Source organism: Tympanuchus pallidicinctus, unplaced genomic scaffold (assembly GCF_026119805.1).
Source record: "Tympanuchus pallidicinctus isolate F22 unplaced genomic scaffold, pur_lepc_1.0 scaffold14, whole genome shotgun sequence".
Lineage (NCBI taxonomy): Eukaryota > Metazoa > Chordata > Aves > Galliformes > Phasianidae > Tympanuchus > Tympanuchus pallidicinctus.
Window position 1 is genome coordinate 13,806,988 of NW_026294659.1, and position 21,007 is coordinate 13,827,994.

Here is a 21,007-nt window from a genome sequence, read left to right on the forward strand (position 1 = left end):
ACTAGATAATCTGACTAGAATAATAAAACATGTTCTTGCTGCATATATATTATCTTACTATATGCACAAGCAATTTAATCCTATGGAACTTAGATGTTTTTTTTTTAATTGCTGTAGCAATCTGCTCTTTTCCGGTTGATATGATTTACTCTTGTATTGTTAATCAGCATATGGGATTAAGTGAAACATAATACAAAATACAAAAACAAATGTGTAGATTGTTGGAATTGAGCATATGGTTTTCTCCCACTCTCTCTGGCCTTACTTATCTGATAGTGAAGGGGACAGTAATACAGTTTTAAGAATAAAATTAGAAGAATACCCTTCTGACATAGTTGTCTTTATTCTTCTGTGCATAAATGTTGGATTACACTGTAAGCATATCTGAGGATGAACTTGAAGTTTTGCTTGGCATTTTTCTTGAGCTCTCAGTGTTTTCTAGCAAAACAGTTTAATAATGTTACAAATACACAGCAGTAGGCAGGAATCTTCCTTTGAAACACCACTGTTTTTCCTCTCTGAAGAGCCTGTATGTGACTTGTTTACAGTTCAGTGGTGCTTTGCAAGACTGAATCTTTGGGAATTCTTGGAGAGTGTTTGTTGTTAAACTATTATGCAGGAGAGCATATGTGTCTCATAGGTCTCTAAAATATCTGAAAACTTTGGGTTGTAAGCAACAAACTGACAAAAGAGTAGTTCTGAATGTAAAAATAAGCTATATTCTTTTGCCTGGTAGCCTCTGCATTGCTTATGTGTAATGTGTGCCCTTTCCCATCTAGAACATTGTGAATTTACTGTGATCAAATAGGACTGAGTGTAGCACTCTAGAATGCATTTTAAGGAAGAATGTAATTGGTGAGCTGCTCTCCAAACATGCATTTTAGACAATAAACTCTTGAAAGATGCTGTTTCATCACGTTCCTGGAACTCAATTTATAATGGAATAATAGTATGCATATCATGTACTTTGGGGATTTATGTGCAGCTAACAAGAGACTGAGTTCAGCAGAGGTTGAGGCTGTTGTTTACCAACAGATTGCAACAATAGGATGACATAGGTATAGAAGGTATTTAGTGTTACTTTTTTTTTTTTTTAGAGATAATGTCTTTTCTTGTTTAACTTCATTAGGAGCATAGGCTGTTATATTAATAAACACAGTTAATACTTCATCAAAATTAAAACTGTCCCAAACCATATTAGATTACAAAACTAGCCTTCTGTAAATATAAAATCACATGGTTTATGGTTAATTAAGCTTTCAGAGAAAATTACTTTTAAAATACTTAACTGTCTGTGGCTTTTTTTAGTAGTTTTACAAGCTATGTTGCTTCTACTCCTTTCCCTTTTCAGTAGAAATATCAAGCAGAAACCATTAAAGTCTCAGGCAAAAATTGAATCTGAACAGGAAGATTCTTTTAGTCAACCTACCTCAAGCAGAGCAGCCTGTGTTGCAAGCCATAAGACAAATGCTAGCAATTACAACCGTAGTTCATCTGGAGAGTCCTCTGATTCTGCATGCCTGACATCCTTTGAAAGGAATGGAAAAGCTAGATCTACAACACTAACAAACCGTTCAACGTTGTCATCAGGTAATCAATGAAATCTGTTCCAAATGAGGGTTTTCATCTTTGTCTTATCTACACATTGCCTACTAATGTTTCTTTTCCCTTTATAATTGCTCTATTTGCCAACTGTATTCTGAATTAAAAATGTAAACTTGAACAATGCAAAAACTTCAGACAACTTTCTTATGCACTTTGCATTTCGGGCAGTACAGATTTCTGTGTATTTTTACTTACTAATAAAAAGTTCTGTGTACTGAAGAATATTCTGCTGTAAAATCTCATAGAATGCAGTTGATTAATTTCATTAATGAAAAAAATGTATTCCTAAGAAGGAATCTATTGCTCCCATAGTTTACTTTGATACAGAGCTGCCTTGGCTGCATTATGTATCTATTTTGCAGTCAAACAGACAGTACTTTACTACAGCTTTGTATGGAGATTGAAAGCAAAGCTGAGTGAGTAGGACTGGTAAGTTGACATACAAACCTTTATGACTTGATGCTCTTAAATCAAATACTGTACTAGAATTCTTCATTTCAAGCTGCTGTTATAGAAAAGTGGTTGTGGTGTATGAATGCCTCTTCAGAAGAAAACGTGGTGCATTTGATATAAAATAAAGGTTATACACCTATGTATATTAGATTAAGTTTCCAGAGTCATAAAATCTTTCCTCTTTTTTTTTTTTTTTTTCCTCCCTAAACTTTACATTGGTGAAACTTCAGTTTCTTTCAGAGAGCAAGGATACTAATCCTGGTAAAAGAGATTTGGCAAATATTTCAATTTTAAGGTGCTTCTCTCAGATAGAGAGAGAATATTCTTTTCAGATAACATAGTTGCTATTTTATTTGAAACTTAAACATGTCCACTTAAACTGATTACCAGACACCTCATGAATGTGGAACTGTATATTTTGTGGAACTACCATTTCCTATGTGCTAGAGATTAAGACATGAGAGAAAGCGTATTGTTAGATAAAATTGTGAGGAAATAAGATTTCCTGCATGAGCAAAACGCACTTCCTAAGTTAAAACTAACTGTTCAATATTCTAATCAAGGATTTGTTTTTTTAGCAGAAAGTGAAGTAGAAGGTTCTTTAGCTTCATCTACATCCTCTTCATCCTCTACAGAAGAGAGCTCAGAAGAGAGCAAAGAAAGCTCTGTGGCTCTTGTGTCACCTCCACTACACAATGGTGTATGTAGAAGAAAGAACATCAGTTGTAGGGTAACCAGAAATCAAGCTGCTCAAAGAAAACAAATAGGTAAGATTGGAGTAATTGTCTTCTGGACGGCCCATGAGCCAGGTGTGTGTGTGTGTGTGTGTGTGTGTGTGTATATATATACATGTACATCCATAGAAAACTAATTGTAATTAGTATTTTTTAACTGTTGTGTGTTGTAATATAATTTGTTCGATTGCTAGTAGATCTTTTGCTCTCAAAATGCTGCTTTCTGAATATTTCCCTTTTTTTTTTTTCCAGTACTTAGGGTAGGGAGGGCTGAAGCCAAGAGTTTACTGAGAGAGCTTCTCTTGAAGTGCTTTGTTTCTTAAAGTAGAAGCACTAAAACTATAAAGCAGTTTTCAGAAAACTGGAGTGAATCCAAAATTCATGATATAAAGGTTGGACATGGCTCTGGGCATCCTGGTCTTAGAGGTTGGTGACTGCCCATGGCAGGGGGGTTGAAACTAGTTGGTCTTTAAGGTCCTTTTCAACCCAGGCCATTATGTGATTCTGCGATTCTTTTTCTTGCCAGATAACAAAATCATCTACCTACTAGTAGGGGGATGTGCTCTGTTTGTCATGTCTGTGGATTGAACCTGTTCCAGATTTGAAAGCTGAAAAAGCGACTACTCTTGAACATAAGACTTTAATCCCTCTTCTGCTTCACAGGTACACTTCCCCAGGAGAATGGGAATACAAGAAAAGCTGTCAGGAAAAGGTTGTATGAAAGTGATTTTGAAAATACTTCAGTGATGACATCCGAGACTCTGAGTAATAGTACAGGGAGACATAGGAAAATCCCACGCAGAAGTGCTACTGTGGCTGCTACTAAGTTAAGACTAATGAGTGATGTAGAGGAAGAGGTTTCAAGCTCAGAAAGTATTGGTATTGGATGCAAAAATAGAAAACTGCCTCACCGAAATGCCTCAGCTGCAGCCAGGCGAATGTTACTGGAGGGGTCTGAGGATGAGGCAGGTTTGAAGTCTGAAAGTGAAAAAGAACCGGAAGAGCAGCTCAGCAAGAGGAAAGTTCCTTCTCTACCTACTTCATCTGCTGTACGAAGAAAATTCGTTAGTGAATCTGAAAATGAAAGTTCAGATTCTGAGACAGATACGCAGATGAAACAGAAAACCTGGCAAAGCAATGGCCATAGGCAGTTACGAGGGACAGCTCTTTCTGCGTCTCCTGAAACGAGGAGTCCTACACAAGGCTTTTCAGAGGACGACTCCAAAAGCCATAATTCGGAGGATGGGAGCAATCAGAAAGCTGAGCAGTCAGTGCCTGCAAATAAGTTTGTTGTGAGCAACTCCGAGGATGAAGCGTGTTCTGAATCAGATAGGTGGAATGCCAGAAAATTGTTTGGTCTGCACCTTGTTGCACCTATAAAAAAAGCAAAAGTCTTAAGTGATTTGGAGGACACAGGAGAATCTGAAACAGAGGACAGACAGGATGGAAGAAGTGTTGTTTCAGAAACCTTGGTGCCATGTAGAATTACAGCGAGCCCTAATTCTGGACCTGGTGCTGATTTCAATGACTCTTCTGATACAGAATCTGAAACAAATTCTAATCACAGTAATTATTTTGACGCTTCTTCAAAAACAAAAAAGAGGAAGAGAAAAGGAAAAACAAAGATCTTTAGAAAAGGTAAAAAAAAAAAAATTATTTTTAATTTTGAGTTAATGCATCTTAACCTCATGTACTGACTAGGTAGATTTTAGTATGGGTAATGAATGGAGAGATTTGGACTCTATGAAGTGTATAGTGTTCCCTGTTCTAAAACAAGAACTAGAAATCAGCAGGTGAACTGGAAGACGTGGTGATGCTGACTGTGGAACTGGGAGGTCACCAAAACAGCACTGAGGAAATTATTTGTTTCGCAGTGGCAGTTTTTCAGTATTTAGAATTAGTGATGAATGCTGGAAGTTTTTGAGCAATTCAGGGTTTACATTTGTCTATGAAAAAGTCATTAAGTTACTACTGTTTCATATTTAATCAGCACTTCCTTCTCTATGCATATATATTAGGGAATATATATGAATGGTCTTGTGTGAAGTTCAAGGTATCTCAAAAGGAGGAATTTGTTCACTTTGGTCAGTCTGCTCCTTGTTTTAAGAATTTCAATAATGATAATCTATGAGTTTCTGTATGAAGTGATAGTTCTTTCTTTTGATTATTGCCTTTTTGTGTTCAGAATTTCTGTGCTAAAGCAGATTTATTTTCAAGTAATTTTGTAGTCTTTCAAAATGAATTTGATAACGTCTGAATTATTTTTATTTCCATGGCATATACTGGAATCTTTAACTTGATTTGTCTTTTGGATTTTCTTTAGTTCGTTACAGAGGGAGTGGTGAGGTGCTGGCACAGGCTGCCAGAGAGGTTGTGGATGCCCTGTCCCTGTAGGTGTTCAAGGCCAGGCTGGATGGGGCCCTGGGCAGCCTGGTTTAGTATTAAATGGGGAGGCTGGTTGCCCTGCATGTGGCAGGGGGGCTGGAGAGTCATGATTCTTGAGGTCCCTTCCAACCCAGGCCATTCTGTGCTTTTATTGTCAGTGATACGTAGCATGCTTTTCAAAGTAGAGATGCATTTTGATGCTGTGATGATAATGTTCTAAAGCTTAGACTGGCTTTTCCCAGATTTTTGGATTACCAATGTTTCAGGTTTGGATGTGATTTTGGAGAGCATGTTTTAAAAATCAAGAGAAAGACCTGATATATACAGAGCCAAGGCAGTTAAAGATGTAGGACTGAATTGGAGACCTGCTTTTATGTGAATGAGGAGTATATCATTGTCCTGTGCAATGCTCTTGATAATAAGTAGCTTTTGGGTATTCAGTTTTCTTTACTTGTGGAGTTAGTGGTTCCCATGTGGTTCTGTTGAACTGTTAGTTGTCTATTAATCAATATGAATTGATTAATAGAACTGATTAATAGCTGTGAACATTTACACTAAAACATGTATTTGATACTTCAGTTTTTCTACTCTCTAATTTGGCATACCACCACAGGTAGTCACATAGCTATTTTCTATGTTGGCAGATGTTCTCTAGCTCATTTTGCTCCTCAGCTGTTAAGGGGTGTAGCAGGCATGTTATTAGCACAGCCTAGTTTACTGTGGTTTACCAACAGGCACATGTATTACTCTCTCTTGAAGAGGCTGTTACTTGTAAATAAGAAACTTAGCAGGTTTGTACTTGTAGAAGCTGTTATTTGTATACTGTTGGAGTACACACATGCTTTTATTTAAATACTTTAGTATTTATAGAACATAAATTCATTTGGATATTTGGCTGTGCATAAGAGACTGTGTGTGTGATATTCCTATCCAGTATTGCTGCCTGGACTCCCACTTTTAAAGTTTGATAGCATGTACTACAGGACTGCTTGTCACAACAGTAAACTGGATGGATGAGATCTTTATATCTTGGTGTCTGTCTTGTAAATGTTTTCTTGTAGATCTTAATTTGTGGCTAATGGAGCTCTTTATTTGATCCTCCCTGTCTGTACAATCTGTACCTTTGCAGCATTTAATGCATGATACTCTAATGTAGTTGCAGTAAACTTGTGTCTTTTATTACTGTGATGTATGGGAATGTTGCAGTTACTCCAGAGTGGATTTTAATTCTAGTAAGATGCTTTAAGTAAAATAAAATAAAGCTTTATGCAAATTTACTGCCAATTTGAGATTGTGTACAAAGTACAGGTTGTACAAGTTTAATAGTCTGGTAGTGTGTTACATAAAGTCTATCTTGTGCAAAATGTGATGTTACTGTCCTTCAGTCTTTCATTCAGTCTCATGAATTAGCTGCTGAAACGTTTAAAAAAACATAAACAATTTGTCATGGTAGAGCTGTTTTTTGTCTAGTCTCTTAGAGTACATCTTCATGGCATTTTTTTCTTTACAGAGTTGAGGAAAAATGTTGTCCTATCTTAACTTCACAGGTGGTATACTGAGGAAGGAGCCTGAATGATTTGTAACAATGCTGAACACAGTAGTCTGGCCAGAAGGAGCCAGGCACTGAACCTCACTGGAGTTTGTCTCAGGCAGTCTCTGAATAGCTGTCATTCTCGAAAGATGCTAGGCCTTTAGACTCAGTAGTTGAAATAGCATTAGCAAGACAAGCTTTCTTCATCCCTCCATTTAAAAAAAAAAAAAAAAAAAAAAAAAAAAAAAAAAATCACTTTAAACCTCCTTGTCTTTAAATGTTAACTTGAAAAATATTTAGTGGCCTACCTTTCTGTGAAGTAAGATAAGAAAAGCTGCCATGATTTTTCAATCTGTCTGCAGGGAGTACAGGTAGAGAATCATCAAGGCACTGGGCTCAAGCTGTGGCAAAATTGATTGTTATTTCTATTACCAAGAGGTAATAGGCCAATACAATATAACACTTCCCTGGTGTAAACTAGTGATATTCACCCTGGACTTCTGGCTGTATAATCTATAATATTTTTGTAAGAATAAAGTCTAAAATTTATGATTCATTTTGAATGATCAAGTAAAAGCAGTAATAGAAGTTATAGCTTTAATGATGGAAGTAGGAGTACAAGAAAGGCTGTTGGCTAAGTTGGTAATTTGTAAGGCAGTTTTTACAGGGAGATGCTACAGGTTACTGTACAACCTTTCATCATATGAAAGCAGAAGACTAATCCTGAGAGTTAAAAACATGCTCAGAAATGAGTGGCTGTATCCTTAGTAAAATGTTAGGGTAGATTGCTCATAATGGTTTAAATAAAAACATGCATTTGTATATTTCATTAAATGTGGTAGTGTTAATGTTTAATAAATCAGCTGTTTATTAAAGGAAATTTTAAATATTTTGTTTTGTAGAATCTACATCTGAGGAGCCTGGACAAAGTGGGAAAGTGCTCAGGAGCAGGACGTTTATCATTAACTACAGGAAACACATAAAGGTATCTAATGTGACAAAAAAGAAAAATCCACGCAGATGTGCCACTCTAGCAGCTAATAAGATTAAGATAATGAGTGATACAAAGGAAGAGCTGTCGAGCTCAGAGAGTGTTTGCACAGTGAAGAAGAACAGAAGGCAGCTTCATGGCAGTGCATCTGCGGCATCCAAGAAAAAACTGATCAGCAGCTCAGATATAGATGTTAGTGTGATGTCTGAAAATGAGAAAGAACAGGATTCTGATGGAAAAAATGATTTTTGTTCTGGGTCATCTGCTCCGAAGAGAAAATACATTAGTGAGTCTGAAGATGAAAAAACGGAATCTGAGGTGGAGATAGAAGTGACTAAAAAGGAGAATGATGATAATGACGATCAGACAAAGAGAACTGAAAGTGATTCAGGTCTTAAGAATACATTTGACTCTTCAGAGGAGAATTCCACAAACCACAAGGTAGAAAATGGGAGAAAGTGGAGAACTTCTGGTCAGTCAACTTCAGCCTACAACCATCACATGAGCAACTCTGAAGAGGAGGTGGGCTCTGAGTTAGCTAAACGTGAAACTAAAACTATCAGAAGAGCACGGAAGAAAAAATCCAGAGCTCCTTTGAAAAGATTGAAATTATCAAATGACTTAAACGAAGCATCAGAATCTGCAGCAGGGAAGAAGGTAGAGGAAAAAAGCTCAGTATCAAAGAATGTGGAAACACGTGGAGCTGCAGGGAGCTCAAAAGCCAATCTCAACTGTTCTTCCGATTCAGACTCCGGAACTGATAACAGTATATACAGTAATGCCACAGAAACAAAAAAGAGAAAAACAGGCATCGTTAGAAAAAAAATTTCAAATTTACCTAAGCGTTCCAGAAGACCCCAGCGAAGGAAACGTCGGAAACCTAAGCAAGAAAATGACTCTGAAGATTTGGAATATACCAAATATAGAAGAGCTAACCGGCGTACTACGATAAGAACTCGAAACAGGGGTAGGCGGACTGTTAGATACGACGATTGCGACGACGACGACGATGACAGAGGTGTAGGTGATGCAGCTTGTGAAACGTAACCTTAAAAGGAAAAGCCAGCCCACTTTTTTTTTTTTTTTTAATGGTAATAGCACTAGAACTCATGTTGGATGCTGGCTCTTCCTTGTCCTACATTTCAGGGAATATATTTATATTTTTCTATGAAAAAGTTATGAATGTGATTAGATCATGACTTTCTCCTTTTCATATTTTGACTTGCACTTGCCTGCCCATGTAGCAGCATTTAGCACAGATGCCAAAATGTGCCTCATTATAGGGGCAATTTTTTTGTCTTTACTGGTATTTTATTACATATAACAAGAGTTTAAAAAAAAAAAAAGTTAAAACACTGCGTAACAGGTTAATAGCAGTATGTTGAGTATTATTGTTATGGGTGCTGCAATGGAATACTACCTAGGTCATTCAACATTCGAGAACAAATTTCAAACATCTCTAATGCTGTAAGAAATCATATACGATATTAACAGGCTTATAAATAATAGTGTACGCTATAAAAATTCAGCGGATGCTAGTATTGCATCAAACGAGTAATGAACAGTCACTGAGTTAACAGCATTACAGCTTCTGTTAGTACAGATGTTAAATGTTCTGTACGTTCATTAATGAAAACATACAACTAGAACCAGTTACCAGTTGAGAAAAGCGTATTTGCCACTTAAAAAAGCATATTGGTGCTGGTGAAGAGAGGGTTTATACTGACAGGTAGTACTATCATTAATGTGACTTCTATACTGTAAACTTAAGAATATGAAATGCAGGTGAACTCTTGGGCCTAAGGGTTTTTGTGTGTTTTCTTTATAAAATAGAAAAACCAACAAAACACTTGTTCTGTTTGTTGTTTCTTTTTTATGCGTGAGAAGTTGGAGGTGCAGGGTTCTTACATTCCAGACCATTTTTGCTAAATCTCTGTTGGTCTTCCACATTTAAACTTTTAAGTGCTTCAATGTTAGATTTTTGCACTGATTAAACGTATCGGTTTTGATTGCTGCCATTTATCTGCCAATTTTTGAAATGTTTGAGGTGGCTGTTGTCAAAAAATAATTATTACATAGAAGATGAATTGTCCGGGGGGAAAAAAAAAAAAGTATATACATTTTTGGTTGGTTATGCATCAAACAGGAGAATGCATATAGCACCTCTAAATTCTTTTCCCTGGAGCTGGTTAGGCCCCCTGCCAAATCACTGTCTTCAATCCAACACAAGGTGCTCTACTCCTTTCTCACTCTATGCTGTGGCTTTCCTGCCTCTCTGCTGGTTCAGTTTCTCAGGTTTCTCTGGTTCAGTAGGAGATAAGTCAAAGCAGTTAGCTGTGACTCAGCTGAAACTGAAACAGCAAGCTCATGAGTTAGTTTTCTAGCAGACTGGACAGGTAATAGCATCTTGAAAGGCTTTGGGGGAAAAAAGCCCAGATTCATAATCACATTTAGTAACATAGTAAGTGCTTTTACAACTGGCAGTGAAGTAATGAAAGTGCTGGCAGCAGTTACTGAGAAGCACTTCTCCAGTGTTGTTGCTGACATTTTGCCAAAAGGTGCACTGGCTATCACATTTTGGTATCTAGAATGTTATCTCAGTATAGAAAAGTAGAAAACTTCTGTATGAAGTCCAAGAATAAGCTAGTTTGTCACTTGCCTCAGGAGTTTTATTTATTTAGACTATAATTCTTAAATATAATGTTAGAATTTAATAAGCTCAAGATGTTTATTTGATTCCTTTAAGTTGGTACACGAAATAGGAACATGGTTGTGTTCAGTGAGGAGACCTGGCTCTTCTGAGCAGCTTTGTTAAAGACAGTAAGTGGTTATTTGTTACCCCTATGTGGATTGAACTGTTCAGCAGCTGCTCACGGTCACTGTTCTGTGAAATACAACCCTCAGTAGTTGGGTTCAATCTGTTACAAGGACTCCTTTTTAAATTTCTATTTTATTAAACAGTCAAATCTCAGTTTGGTAGGTTTGTATTTCTGATTCAGACTCAAAAAGATGTTTTTCTTTCTTGCCGTTCAGCCGCCCTGTCACACTGTGCTCACACACCATGGGTTTGTGATGGCCCTGAAGGCTGGGAGCAGCCTCTGGCCTCAGCTTTCCCATACCTGGGAGGGAACTGCTAGTTTAAGGAGCAGAACGCTTTATTTTATAGGCAAAGCAAATGCTGTTGTGTATCTCCTTGTTTTATAGACAGACCGGAGGAGAGGTAATTAAAGAGTTTTTGTTTCATTTGTTTTTCCTATCACCCGTATAAGAATGTATTTATTTTACTCTTCACTGACTGAACGCGTTCTCTCTTGGAACAGCAGTTCCTTCTATTGACTTGGCGTGGCTCTAGTCAGACCAAACGGGGCGATAAGGGGGGGCTGGGGACACACGCTCGGGCTGGAGCTGCCGGTCCTCCCGCCGTGCCCGCTCTCTATGGTCGGCGCGGTTAGAGCGTCGTGGCGCTGAGAGAAACTCTATGGTACCGGCGCAGCGGAGCGGCTCGGCGCGCTTGCGCGGTGCCCTCCCGCGGGGGAGAGGAAGGCGGGAGGCGGTGACGGCGAGGTGATGGCGACGTTCTTCGGAGAGGTGGTGATCGCTCCTTCCCGGGCCGGCGTGGACGATGAGGAGGAGACCGAGGAGACGGCTGAGGATAGGGAGATCCGCAGGGAGCTGCAGCAGAAAAGGTAGTGGTGTGGGATGCGAGCGCTGCGCAGCGCCGTGCTTCCCGGAGGGAGTTGCGAGCCCGGCCTCTCTCGGCAGGGAGATCACCGCGTTCTGGACGCCGGGAGCCGCCGGGAGCCCTGCCGAGGAACCCCTGCCGTGCTCCAGGTTCGTCGTCGCCGTAGGACACAACGCTGTCGGTAGGTGGGAAACCGAGCGCGTGGGGATGGAATGGCCAAAGCACGGTCCTTGTGCCAGCAGCACGTTGGGTTGGGTCGCGGCGCGATAATAGGAACGTGCTTTGTCTGCGGGTTTAACTGGGTTTAACCTCGTGCGTCATGCTCTTACCTGGATTGTTGGTTAATTTGCAAAACCTGCTTTTTGATAACGGCACGAAGCTCGGTGTGGTGCTTGTAAATAAAGCCGTGCAGTCATAAAGCTGTGCGTAAGTCATCTATGGCTCTTCTGCTTGTATTTCAGAATGTCTGAAATATCCCTGCTGTGCCCAGATGGCTTTTTACTACTGAACCAGATATGTGGGTTACACTTGTTAATATTACAAGTGTTATTTCACTCATCCTTTTTCTTTCTAAAGTTCTGGGATGTCAGTCATCTCTTCCTGCCTGAGTATGGGAAGCTTCTCTGAAACTTAACTGTTCTGATTTTGGAAATTTTCCAGGTCCTAATCATCCCCCTTCCCATTTAGTTTAACATTCTTGGCAAAATATGGATTACATACAGAAATTTCTGACTTTGAGTCCTCCTCACATTTTTTTAATTACCAGTGAGCAAGGATTTTTTTTGGTATAACTTCTTTCTTGTTCGGTCGCCTTCTTACACTTTGGTCCTATACTCGTTCGTAGTGCTCTGAGATGGTTACACATTGAAGTCTTGAGACAGCCTTTCCCCTTCCCATACATGCATACCATGGCCTTGAGCTTCTAAACAGCTGTTTCCCTTTGGATATGGAGTCATCTTAAGTCTTTTCTACATCTAGGTCATCTTTATCCTAGTTAACTTCCTCAACTTGTTTTTTTCTTTCTTGAGGATTTTCCTTTAAAAGTAGTTAAATATGCATTTTAGGTCTGCTCTTTTATAGGAACTACTTTGATTTATAGTAATTTGATTTAGCAGCTCTTTTGCCACTAAGTTGCATGCTCATGTGTCTGCTTCCTGGAGCCAAAGTTCTGCCTTGCTGACTTCTGTTATTTTTTCCTTAGAAATCTGTTGAATCTCATATGTCAAGAGCTACTAGAGACAAAATATTTAGTTGCACTTGTTATTAGTATATTCTGAAGGAATCCTAATTGGCTGTAGTGATGCAGTTCTTAATATGTGTTGTTAATGATAGAGATCTCTACCTATATGTAGGACAGTTCTTTATGTCTTGATTCAGCAAAATTACTCACAGTCTTCTCTGGATTTGGTTGAATGTCTGTCAATAAAAATGTTTTTACTGTACATTTTAATTTGAGGATATTGAAAAGAAATATTTCACTCCAACTGTTTATTTGTAGAATAGAGATTTTGTTCATTATAAATTAACATTAGCATTCTTTGCAGCTTTTCTGTCGTCTTTTATTCTGGATTCCTTATGTTGGAAAGTAGTTGGAGCTGTGAAACTGTGGAATGAGTGGTGCCAGACAACCAATGCAACAAGTGTCCTCCCAACAGATTCTTTCTGCTTGTTCTATCAATTAATATCAGATCCAACAGTAAGTGACTTATGTGTGGATTTCTGTGTATTTTAGTATTCTGAAAAAGGGAGCAAGCTCCTTTCATCCCCACCTTGCCCAGCACAAACAGGATAAAACATTACAGCTATGGCATTTTGGATTATTCTCACAAGAAGATATGAAGGGTTTTTATGGTCACTAAAACCACTTTGAGTTCTGGCTTGTGGAGTTTAAAGCAAAGATGGTATTACAGAATTACAGAATGGCCCAGGTTGGAAGGGACCTCAAGAATCATGAATCTCCAGCCCCCCTGCCACATGCAGGGCCACCAACCTCCACATTTAATACTAGAAAGGCTGCCCAGGGCCCCATTCAACCTGGCCTTGAACACCTCCAGGGACGGGGCATCCACAGCCTCTCTGGGCAGCCTGTGCCAGCACCTCACCACTCTCATAGTGAAGAACTTCCGCCTGACATCCAACCTAGATCTTCCCTTCCTCAACTTAAAACCATTTCCCCTTGTGCTGCTGTTCTCTACTCTTTTGAAGAGTTGATTCCCCTCCTGTTTATAGGCTCCCTTTAGTACTGAAAGGCTGCAATGAGGTCCCCCCTACATGGTGAAATGTTTCATGTGAGGCTGCGAATGAAAAACTTGTGCTAAAACAGAGATGAAGAATCCCAGGAGTACCAAACAAGTTGTTGACTGTAGTCATACCACCTTTACATGTGATTGTAAGCTACTATTGTGTTCTATAAACAAATTAAACAAAATTTTTTTTTTTCTTTTCCTTTGTCAGATTTTGTTGTGCCAGTGTAGTTGCTATGTTGCTGAAGATCAGCAGTTCCAGTGGCTTGAAAAGGTATAACTGCAAGACAGCATATTGAGCAATGAAATCTTAGGACCTTCAAGTTAGTGCATCTGCCTCTTCTCTCTACTCTTCTATACCTGACAGTACTGTAAATAGCTTTTTTTTTTCTTTTTTTTTTTTTTTTTGCTGTGACTTAAGTACTCAACAAATGTAGAATTAGTGAATTCTGTGAAATTCTTTTCTAGATGTTGCCAGTTATGTTTACCATAACTCACTGTGCAGTTACTTTTTTGGAGAGTTTCAATTTTGGTCCTTTCCTGTTTTACAAACTTTTTCCTGTTCATCTTCTCAGTGACTTGTTTCAACTGGTATTTCAGCTCTGGGAGAATCCTTCTGTAATGAAGTTATAACATAATTTGTACAGCTGCCAGATAAGCATTGTAAAAATTCAGGGTAGATGATGTCTTCACAAATGGGTGTGATCTGTTTCTTTCACAAGGTGGAAGTCTAGAAGAAGCTGCTTCCGAAGTATTATCTGTCCTGTTTGTCAATCTACTCAGATTGCTGTATGGGCAGCCTTATTGTGATTCAAGGATGCAAGTACTGCTAGTCATTCAGATTCTCACCCCTCCCCAAATAATATCCTTTTGATTTTAGTAAAGTAACTCCAGGGGGAATTTTCAGGCTGTTGATTTTTGGATATGCGTCCCAGTCCCATCCTAGCCTCAAGGGAGGTGTGGTTTATTTGGTTGTTGTGGTTTAATCCTGTGGGCAGCTCAGCACCACACTGCTCGCTCCCCCTGCTCTCGGTGAGATGTGGAGAGAACTGGGGGCAAAAAAGGAGAGCTTACAGGTAGAGATAAAAACAAAAAACAAAACTGTTCACTAAAAAAAGGAAGAGAGAAATAATACTATATATGATCACCATCGTTACTATATGTGTGTGTACACACACAGAACAAGTGGAGCACAAAGCAGCTGCTCACTACTGCTGACTGATGCCCAGCCAGTCCCCAAGCAGCTTTGTCTCCTCTGCCAGCTGTCTAAGCCAGCACGTAAGGAGGATTATGTGGGTGCAGGGGAAAATTGTACAAGAGAACCACAACAGTTGTGGGAAGGCAAAGGAGATGAAATTCTGGGGTAACTTTGTTGAGTGTTACAGGGATTTCAGACCCGCATTTGTGGAAAACTGGTTTTCTTGTCATTCCATGGCTGGTTGATAAGTTTATTTGACCTGGTGAGGCATTAGTGGTTGATTTGAAATTTTAGAAACCTTGGAATCTTAAGCGTTGTGGTTTTTCTGTATTCCACGCTTTCTTGCACTTCGTTTAAATTGGGAAAAGAAAGATTTTTGTGGTTTGCACTGTCTTTTCCATTTCTGTTTTTCCAGCTGCTTGTGTATGTATTATTTCAAATGTGAGTGGTTTTGAACAGTAGAAGTGTACAGTTTTAACTGAGTCAGTGTTACTGAGTATTTAGAATTTACAGCTAAGTTGTTATGCTTTTGCTTTTAGCTTGAGTTATAGGTCTGTTCTGTATTCTTTGTATATCTCACTAACTGGAAATTCTCACAGTTTCCACGAGCCAGACTTTTTCATTTGTGCTCTCAGTAAATGATCACTGACAAAATAAAGATGTGAACTTTTGCAGAACTTCTCTTGATACCAGCAGTGTTCCCAGGCAGAGTGAACAGTTGTCATTTCACCTGGCAGGCAGATAAACACCACACTGGCATTAGCTCATCCCTACCCTGCCATGGGATGAGGGACAAAATTGAAAAGCACAGAGAACTGTGGGTAAGAGATAAAGGCAATTTAATAAAAATGGGACTGGGAAGAGGAAAGAAAGGAGTAAAACAAACTGTAGCAACAAAGCCAGTCAAAACAAGTGGTGCACAATGCAGTGTAGTAGCTCACCACCAGCCAGTATTGGAGCAGTGGCAGTCCCCCTGGCCAGCTCCCCCAGTTTTGTTGTTCAGCATAACACCACATGTTATGGGACGTCCACGTAGGCCAGAGTCAGCTGTCCTGGTTCTGTCCCCTCCCAGCTCCCTGTGCCCCCTCAGCTCCTTGCTGGCTGGGCAGTGCGAGGAGCTGAAATGTCCTTGGCTCTGTGTAAGCACTGCTCAGCAACAACTACAACAACAGTGTGCTATCAACGTTATTTTCATCCTAAATCCAAACACAGCACCATACCAGCCACCATGAAGAAAATTAACTCTATCCCAAACAAAACCAGGACAGTAAACATCCCATTAATTTAAAAATAAGTGCTTCTGAAAAGTTACATCAGTTTTGTATTACAGTGGTAGCACACTGATGTAAAGGAGTCATCAGGTCCACTTCTGTGATTGGTGCTAGGTACAGAAATAGGCAAGCTTCTATAATGTTTACCAAATGCCTTATTTCCTTTCTGATCATAAATCTGGAGGAGAGGGTTGAGAGGGAAAGTGCACATTTCTCATACTTCCCATTTTGACATAGATTCTTTCAAAACAGTGAAGGGCTGTGCAGTATGTTTTGTGATGGTGTGCAGTAGATCCAAATACATGTTTTGCGTGATATTATTTTAGGCTTGTTTGACTTTGAGGGAAGCTGCAGGAAAAAAATATTTTCTCAATTCTCTGTTCAACTTGAGCGTAATTAAATAAAATCTGAGTATTTGAAAATGAGTCATCATAAATTTAAGAACAGCGTAAATCAGAAACAACATCTGGGGAGCACAATTTCAATTTGTAATGTCTCTGAACCCACTGAGCTACCTTGCTGTTACAAGCAACCTGGTTTTTATTTGGAGTTGTTTTTTCTTCTGCTGTCACCCTTAGTAAAAATAGTAAGCCTTAATATATTTGCAGGTGAAAGGATAGTGCTGAAAATCTGAAGCTTCTCAAGAAGACTAGTACACTTGGTAAATATGTTAGCTCTTTGTTCTCTTCATTTTTTAACTTCTGTCGTGAAAGGAACCCACATGGAATTTCCATTCAAGGGATTGTGAATCAAATTTTAGTTAGCCTTCCAAGCAAAGACTGCTCTTTGCTGCCTGCACTCAAATTGAAATTCATGTCTGTGTTTTTAACATTGTTAATGTGAGAAGAAAAACGTTCCTTTATCGGCACAATTTTCCTTACAGGTTTTTGGCCATATAAGGAAGGAAGGCTTACAAGTAACCATTCTTTCAACATGCCCTGTCGCTGAGTATAAAACTCAGGAATCCACTCTGACCCTTCCATCTCCATTTCTGAAAGCCTTGAAGACGAAAGAATTCAAAGAGGAGGTCTGCTGTCCACTGCTGGAGCAACCAAACATTGTGCGAGATCTTCCTGCTGCTGGTATTTTTTCAGTCTCACAGTGGCAATATAAAATTTGCTTTGAAGAAAATCCGTTTGTAATTCTAACTTTTTACTTGATGATGTGAATTGTCGACCGGATCGGCTTTTTTGGAAATTAATTCCTAACAATTCACCATCTTAGATGTTGCCTTGTAAAATATGAACACGTCCAGTTTGAGGTTCATAAGCTCTTTCTGCTTGTTAGAGGTAACAGGTTTCATGATGCTGCTGATCGGCCTCGTGTAAAGGTTAAATTTGGTTTTATCATGTGCTGTAATGAAACCTCTGTAAGGCTTTTCTGTATAGAGTACCAAATTAATGTTAGCATCCATGAGGAAAACCTCATCTGGAAAGAGCTAAAAGTTGGATGATTTTTCTAAAAAAAATATCTGTAGTTTGCATTTTTGTTTCATTCCAATAAAAGCTCACATTGCCTTAGTTTGTTAATTAAACATTGCTCTTGAAGATATTTACCAGCAAAAAAGATGGAACTGTGCATTACTGCTTTTTGATAGTTTATTTTCTCATGTGCCTGTTCGCTGCTGAACGTAACACGTTTTGTTTTCATTTGTATCTAGTTCTGAGTTACTGTCAAGTATGGCAGATTCCTGCAGTACTGTACCAGTGCTACACTGATATCATCAAACTGGACACGGTTACAATTGAGGCATTCAAACCTCTGCTTTCTTCTAAGTCCCTGAAGAATTTAGTCAAGGTAAAATTCCATATTTAAAAATTAATGAGAGATTTGGTCTGTCTTTCTATTTCACCAGAATTTAGGTGGTGATATGACCCACCTAACCTGTAAAGCCTAACTGATTTATGCCGTATCTGAAAGCTTCTTAAATGTTGGAGCTACTAACTCAGTTATAAAGATGATACAATGTTTTTGCGCTAACCCAGAAAATCAAGGTATTCTGGGATGCTGAGGTGAATGTTTTGCTGCTTTCTGAAACACTTTAATCAAAGTATAGTCGGTTCACATTGCACAACGCCCTCCTCAGTTTTGCCAGTTGGACTTCCATTTCAGTGATAGAAGGCATTTGCGTGTATTGAAGTACTTACTTCAGCTTGAAGTATGGAAATTATCAGTTAGCTTTCTTAAATGTTTAAACTTAAAACAGGTTTACACTGGAACAGGTTGCCCAAGGAGGCTGTGGATGCCCCATCCCTGGAGGCATTCAAGGCCCGGCTGGATGTGGCTCTGGGCAGCCTGGTCTGCTGCTTGGAGACCCTGCACATAGCAGGGAGGTTGAAACTCGATGATCTTTGTGGTCCTTTTCAACCTAGGCCATTCTATGGTAATGTACTCATTTACATCTATGGAAGGAAAAAAACAGTGAAAATGCAGGCTCTTCCTCCACTGTAAAAGAGGAAAAAGCCAAATTGATAAAATCCATTGCATTGTTAAACTGCAAGTTCCTTTTGGTGCCTTTGAGAGTTTTCTAGCTACTTTCATTGAGGTGATATTTGTTTACAATTAACATGTTTACCAGACAGATACTCATAATATTGAAAACAGGAACGGGTGATAGCGAGGGTTGGTGGGTTTTGGTTTGTTTCTATTTTGTTAACAGGGATGTAGCTAATGCTGATTGTCATTTCCTTTTCCTAGGATGTATCCGAAAGCACAAAGATTTTGAAGAAGTTGCTGACAACTGGTGAAACTCACAATAATATCTATATCTAAAGAGGACACTTGCAACACGGATGACACTTGTTTTAAATTCCAGTTTCTTCCAGAGATGGCACTTTGAAATTGTAGTTATTTCTTTAAAAGTGGAATAAATTCTACTTGATTTTTACTTCTGAATTCATTTTGGTTGCTTTCTAGTTCATCACAATAAACACACTTTTTTTTTCTGTAGGGATGGAAGACTTTCTCCAGGAGCAGCTTTGTGAGGAAAGATATCTTAGATATGAAAAGCGATTTCTTCTTCCTGAAGGAATTGTCATATCCAAATTGACTCCTCACATATACGAAAGAGTAAATATGGTCAATGTATTCTTGTCTATTTTCTACTTCAGCTTATATTACCTAACTTAAAGATTCCTGCCGTGAAGAAAATATTATGTGCATCTTTTTATGTATGTATATGTATGTACATGTGTATATACATATTTTTTAATAGTGATACCTTTTAAGGAATTGCTAATGGAAAATAAGCTTGCTTTACAAAGAGGCAGGAATGCAGGTCTTGTTTGAACTCATGGGAGAGCTGTGAATTGGATTCACTGAGTAAAGGATCACAGCAATTCAGAATGGCACTGCCTGCAGATCAGGCAGGAAGAGGTACGTGCCCAAATTCAGTTCCCATTTGCAGTACCTCATCAAGGACTTGTGTTTCTTTGCAGCTTCAGTCGGAGTTATTGAAGTGCAGGAGCTGGCTTTCTGTCAGATTTTGGACAGAGGCAGGAACCATCATGGCAGTAGGCTTGTAAGGTGCTTCAGCAGGGTTCGCCAGGACAAACCTTGACATTTATTTCACAAAGTCTTTTATGCTGAATGCATAAAATGCTGAATGGAAGAAGGTAGGCATTCAAATTCTAAAGCACTTGAAAAAACTCTGAAACACTGACAATTTCACAGTGTATTTAAAGTACTTGTTAGAGTTGGCATGCAGTTTTGACTTGCTGAACTAAACTGCATATACACGTTTTACTTAAGAACATGGTGATTAAGAAAATATGCTTTGCTGGTGTTGTTGGTGAACAGAGATCTTTAAATTGCACACAGCTTATCCTTTGGTGTAAAAAGAATATAGCAGTTTTGGAGTTCTCTGCTTCCTTTGACTTACACTGGGTGTTCAGTGAAACTTTCTGAACATATTTCTTTCATGAATCTGCCATCCCTTCTGGTTGGAAAATTGTTGGCTGAGTCAGTGTCTGCTGAAGTAATTCCAGGCTTCAGCAAGCCCACTGTAACTTCTGTTAGTTTGAGGTTTTATTTGATGTTTTAAACTGCTCACTGTATCGTGGTTGCCACTGTAGTAGGACATTCTTGATGTGGGTTTAAAGTTGACTTACTCAAGACATTGTTTTCAACTTCAGTTAATAGAGTTAGAGTTAAGCAAGTAACTGTTACTTGAAAGGGTTCTCTGTTTTCAAATAGACTTGTGAAGTGCAGGATATGGTTCCTCCCATGTTGGTTTTTTTTTTTTACTTAATTTTTTTTTTTTACTTTTAATTAAAACCCATTTGTGCAACTGCTCTGAGTTGGGAATTCTGTTGCTCTGGAAGATTTGTTTGTTGGCTGCACCAGTTTCTTACTTGCACACTGTATGTGTTTGGTTAACAATAAAGTATATAACAAGAAAAATATTTCATAAAAATAGGCAGGCTCTTACAGGAACTGTAAATATACTTCTAGTACTGCTTTTATTACCTATGCAGTGTTTAAAAGTGTTATCCCTTGAGCTGTAATTCAGTTTTTACCAGTTGAACTTATGCTGAGATGTGAGAACGCTCTTAAACACCTTGAATCATAAAACCATAGAATGGCCTGGGTTGAAAAGGACCACAATGATCATCCAGTTTCAACCCCCCTTGCTATGTGCAGGGTCACCAACCAGCAGACCAGGCTGCCCAGAGCCACATCCAGCCTGGCCTTGAATGCCTTGAATGGGGCATCCACAGCCTCCTTGGAAAAACAAGCAGGAGCTTTTTTTTTGTTTTCAGTTTTGTTGTTGTTGTGTTTTTTAATAATAGTGATAAAACTCAAGCAGTTTGGCAATTAAAAGACTGAAAACTCTTGCATAGTTGTAAGTTTATTTATTAACCTTTGGAGCATTCTGTCAGAGGTTGCGATTGGTCTCCATAGACTGGAAACATC

General features: G+C 38.8%; 2 protein-coding genes across 6 annotated transcripts in view; both read left to right on the plus strand.

Annotated features, from left to right (window-relative positions):
• Nucleotides 1–9,548, plus strand: part of BRWD1 (bromodomain and WD repeat domain containing 1) — a 52,005-nt gene extending 42,457 nt beyond the window's left edge. The window contains exons 38-41 of one of the 4 annotated variants that reach the window (XM_052673784.1): nucleotides 1,352–1,590; nucleotides 2,637–2,825; nucleotides 3,456–4,430; nucleotides 7,611–9,548. In XM_052673784.1, coding sequence (XP_052529744.1) covers nucleotides 1,352–1,590; nucleotides 2,637–2,825; nucleotides 3,456–4,430; nucleotides 7,611–8,746 — 2,539 coding nt within the window. In that variant the 3' untranslated portion in view covers nucleotides 8,747–9,548. The remainder of the gene's footprint in view (nucleotides 1–1,351; nucleotides 1,591–2,636; nucleotides 2,826–3,455; nucleotides 4,431–7,610) is intronic. The other 3 variants (XM_052673786.1, XM_052673787.1, XM_052673788.1) reach the window with 3 other exon arrangements.
• Nucleotides 9,549–11,215: 1,667 nt separating this feature from the next.
• On the plus strand, nucleotides 11,216–18,988 carry PSMG1 (proteasome assembly chaperone 1). Of its 2 annotated transcripts, none has more exons than XM_052673837.1 (7): nucleotides 11,216–11,385; nucleotides 11,462–11,562; nucleotides 12,926–13,077; nucleotides 13,836–13,898; nucleotides 16,977–17,175; nucleotides 17,754–17,890; nucleotides 18,791–18,988. In XM_052673837.1, exons 1-7 carry the CDS (start codon nucleotides 11,267–11,269, stop codon nucleotides 18,863–18,865), a joined length of 846 nt encoding a protein of 281 aa, XP_052529797.1. In that variant the 5' UTR covers nucleotides 11,216–11,266; the 3' UTR covers nucleotides 18,866–18,988. The 2 variants fall into 2 exon arrangements, with proteins under 2 accessions (XP_052529797.1, XP_052529798.1); XM_052673838.1 differs by having other exon boundaries at nucleotides 11,462–11,530.
• Nucleotides 18,989–21,007: the final 2,019 nt, after the last annotated feature.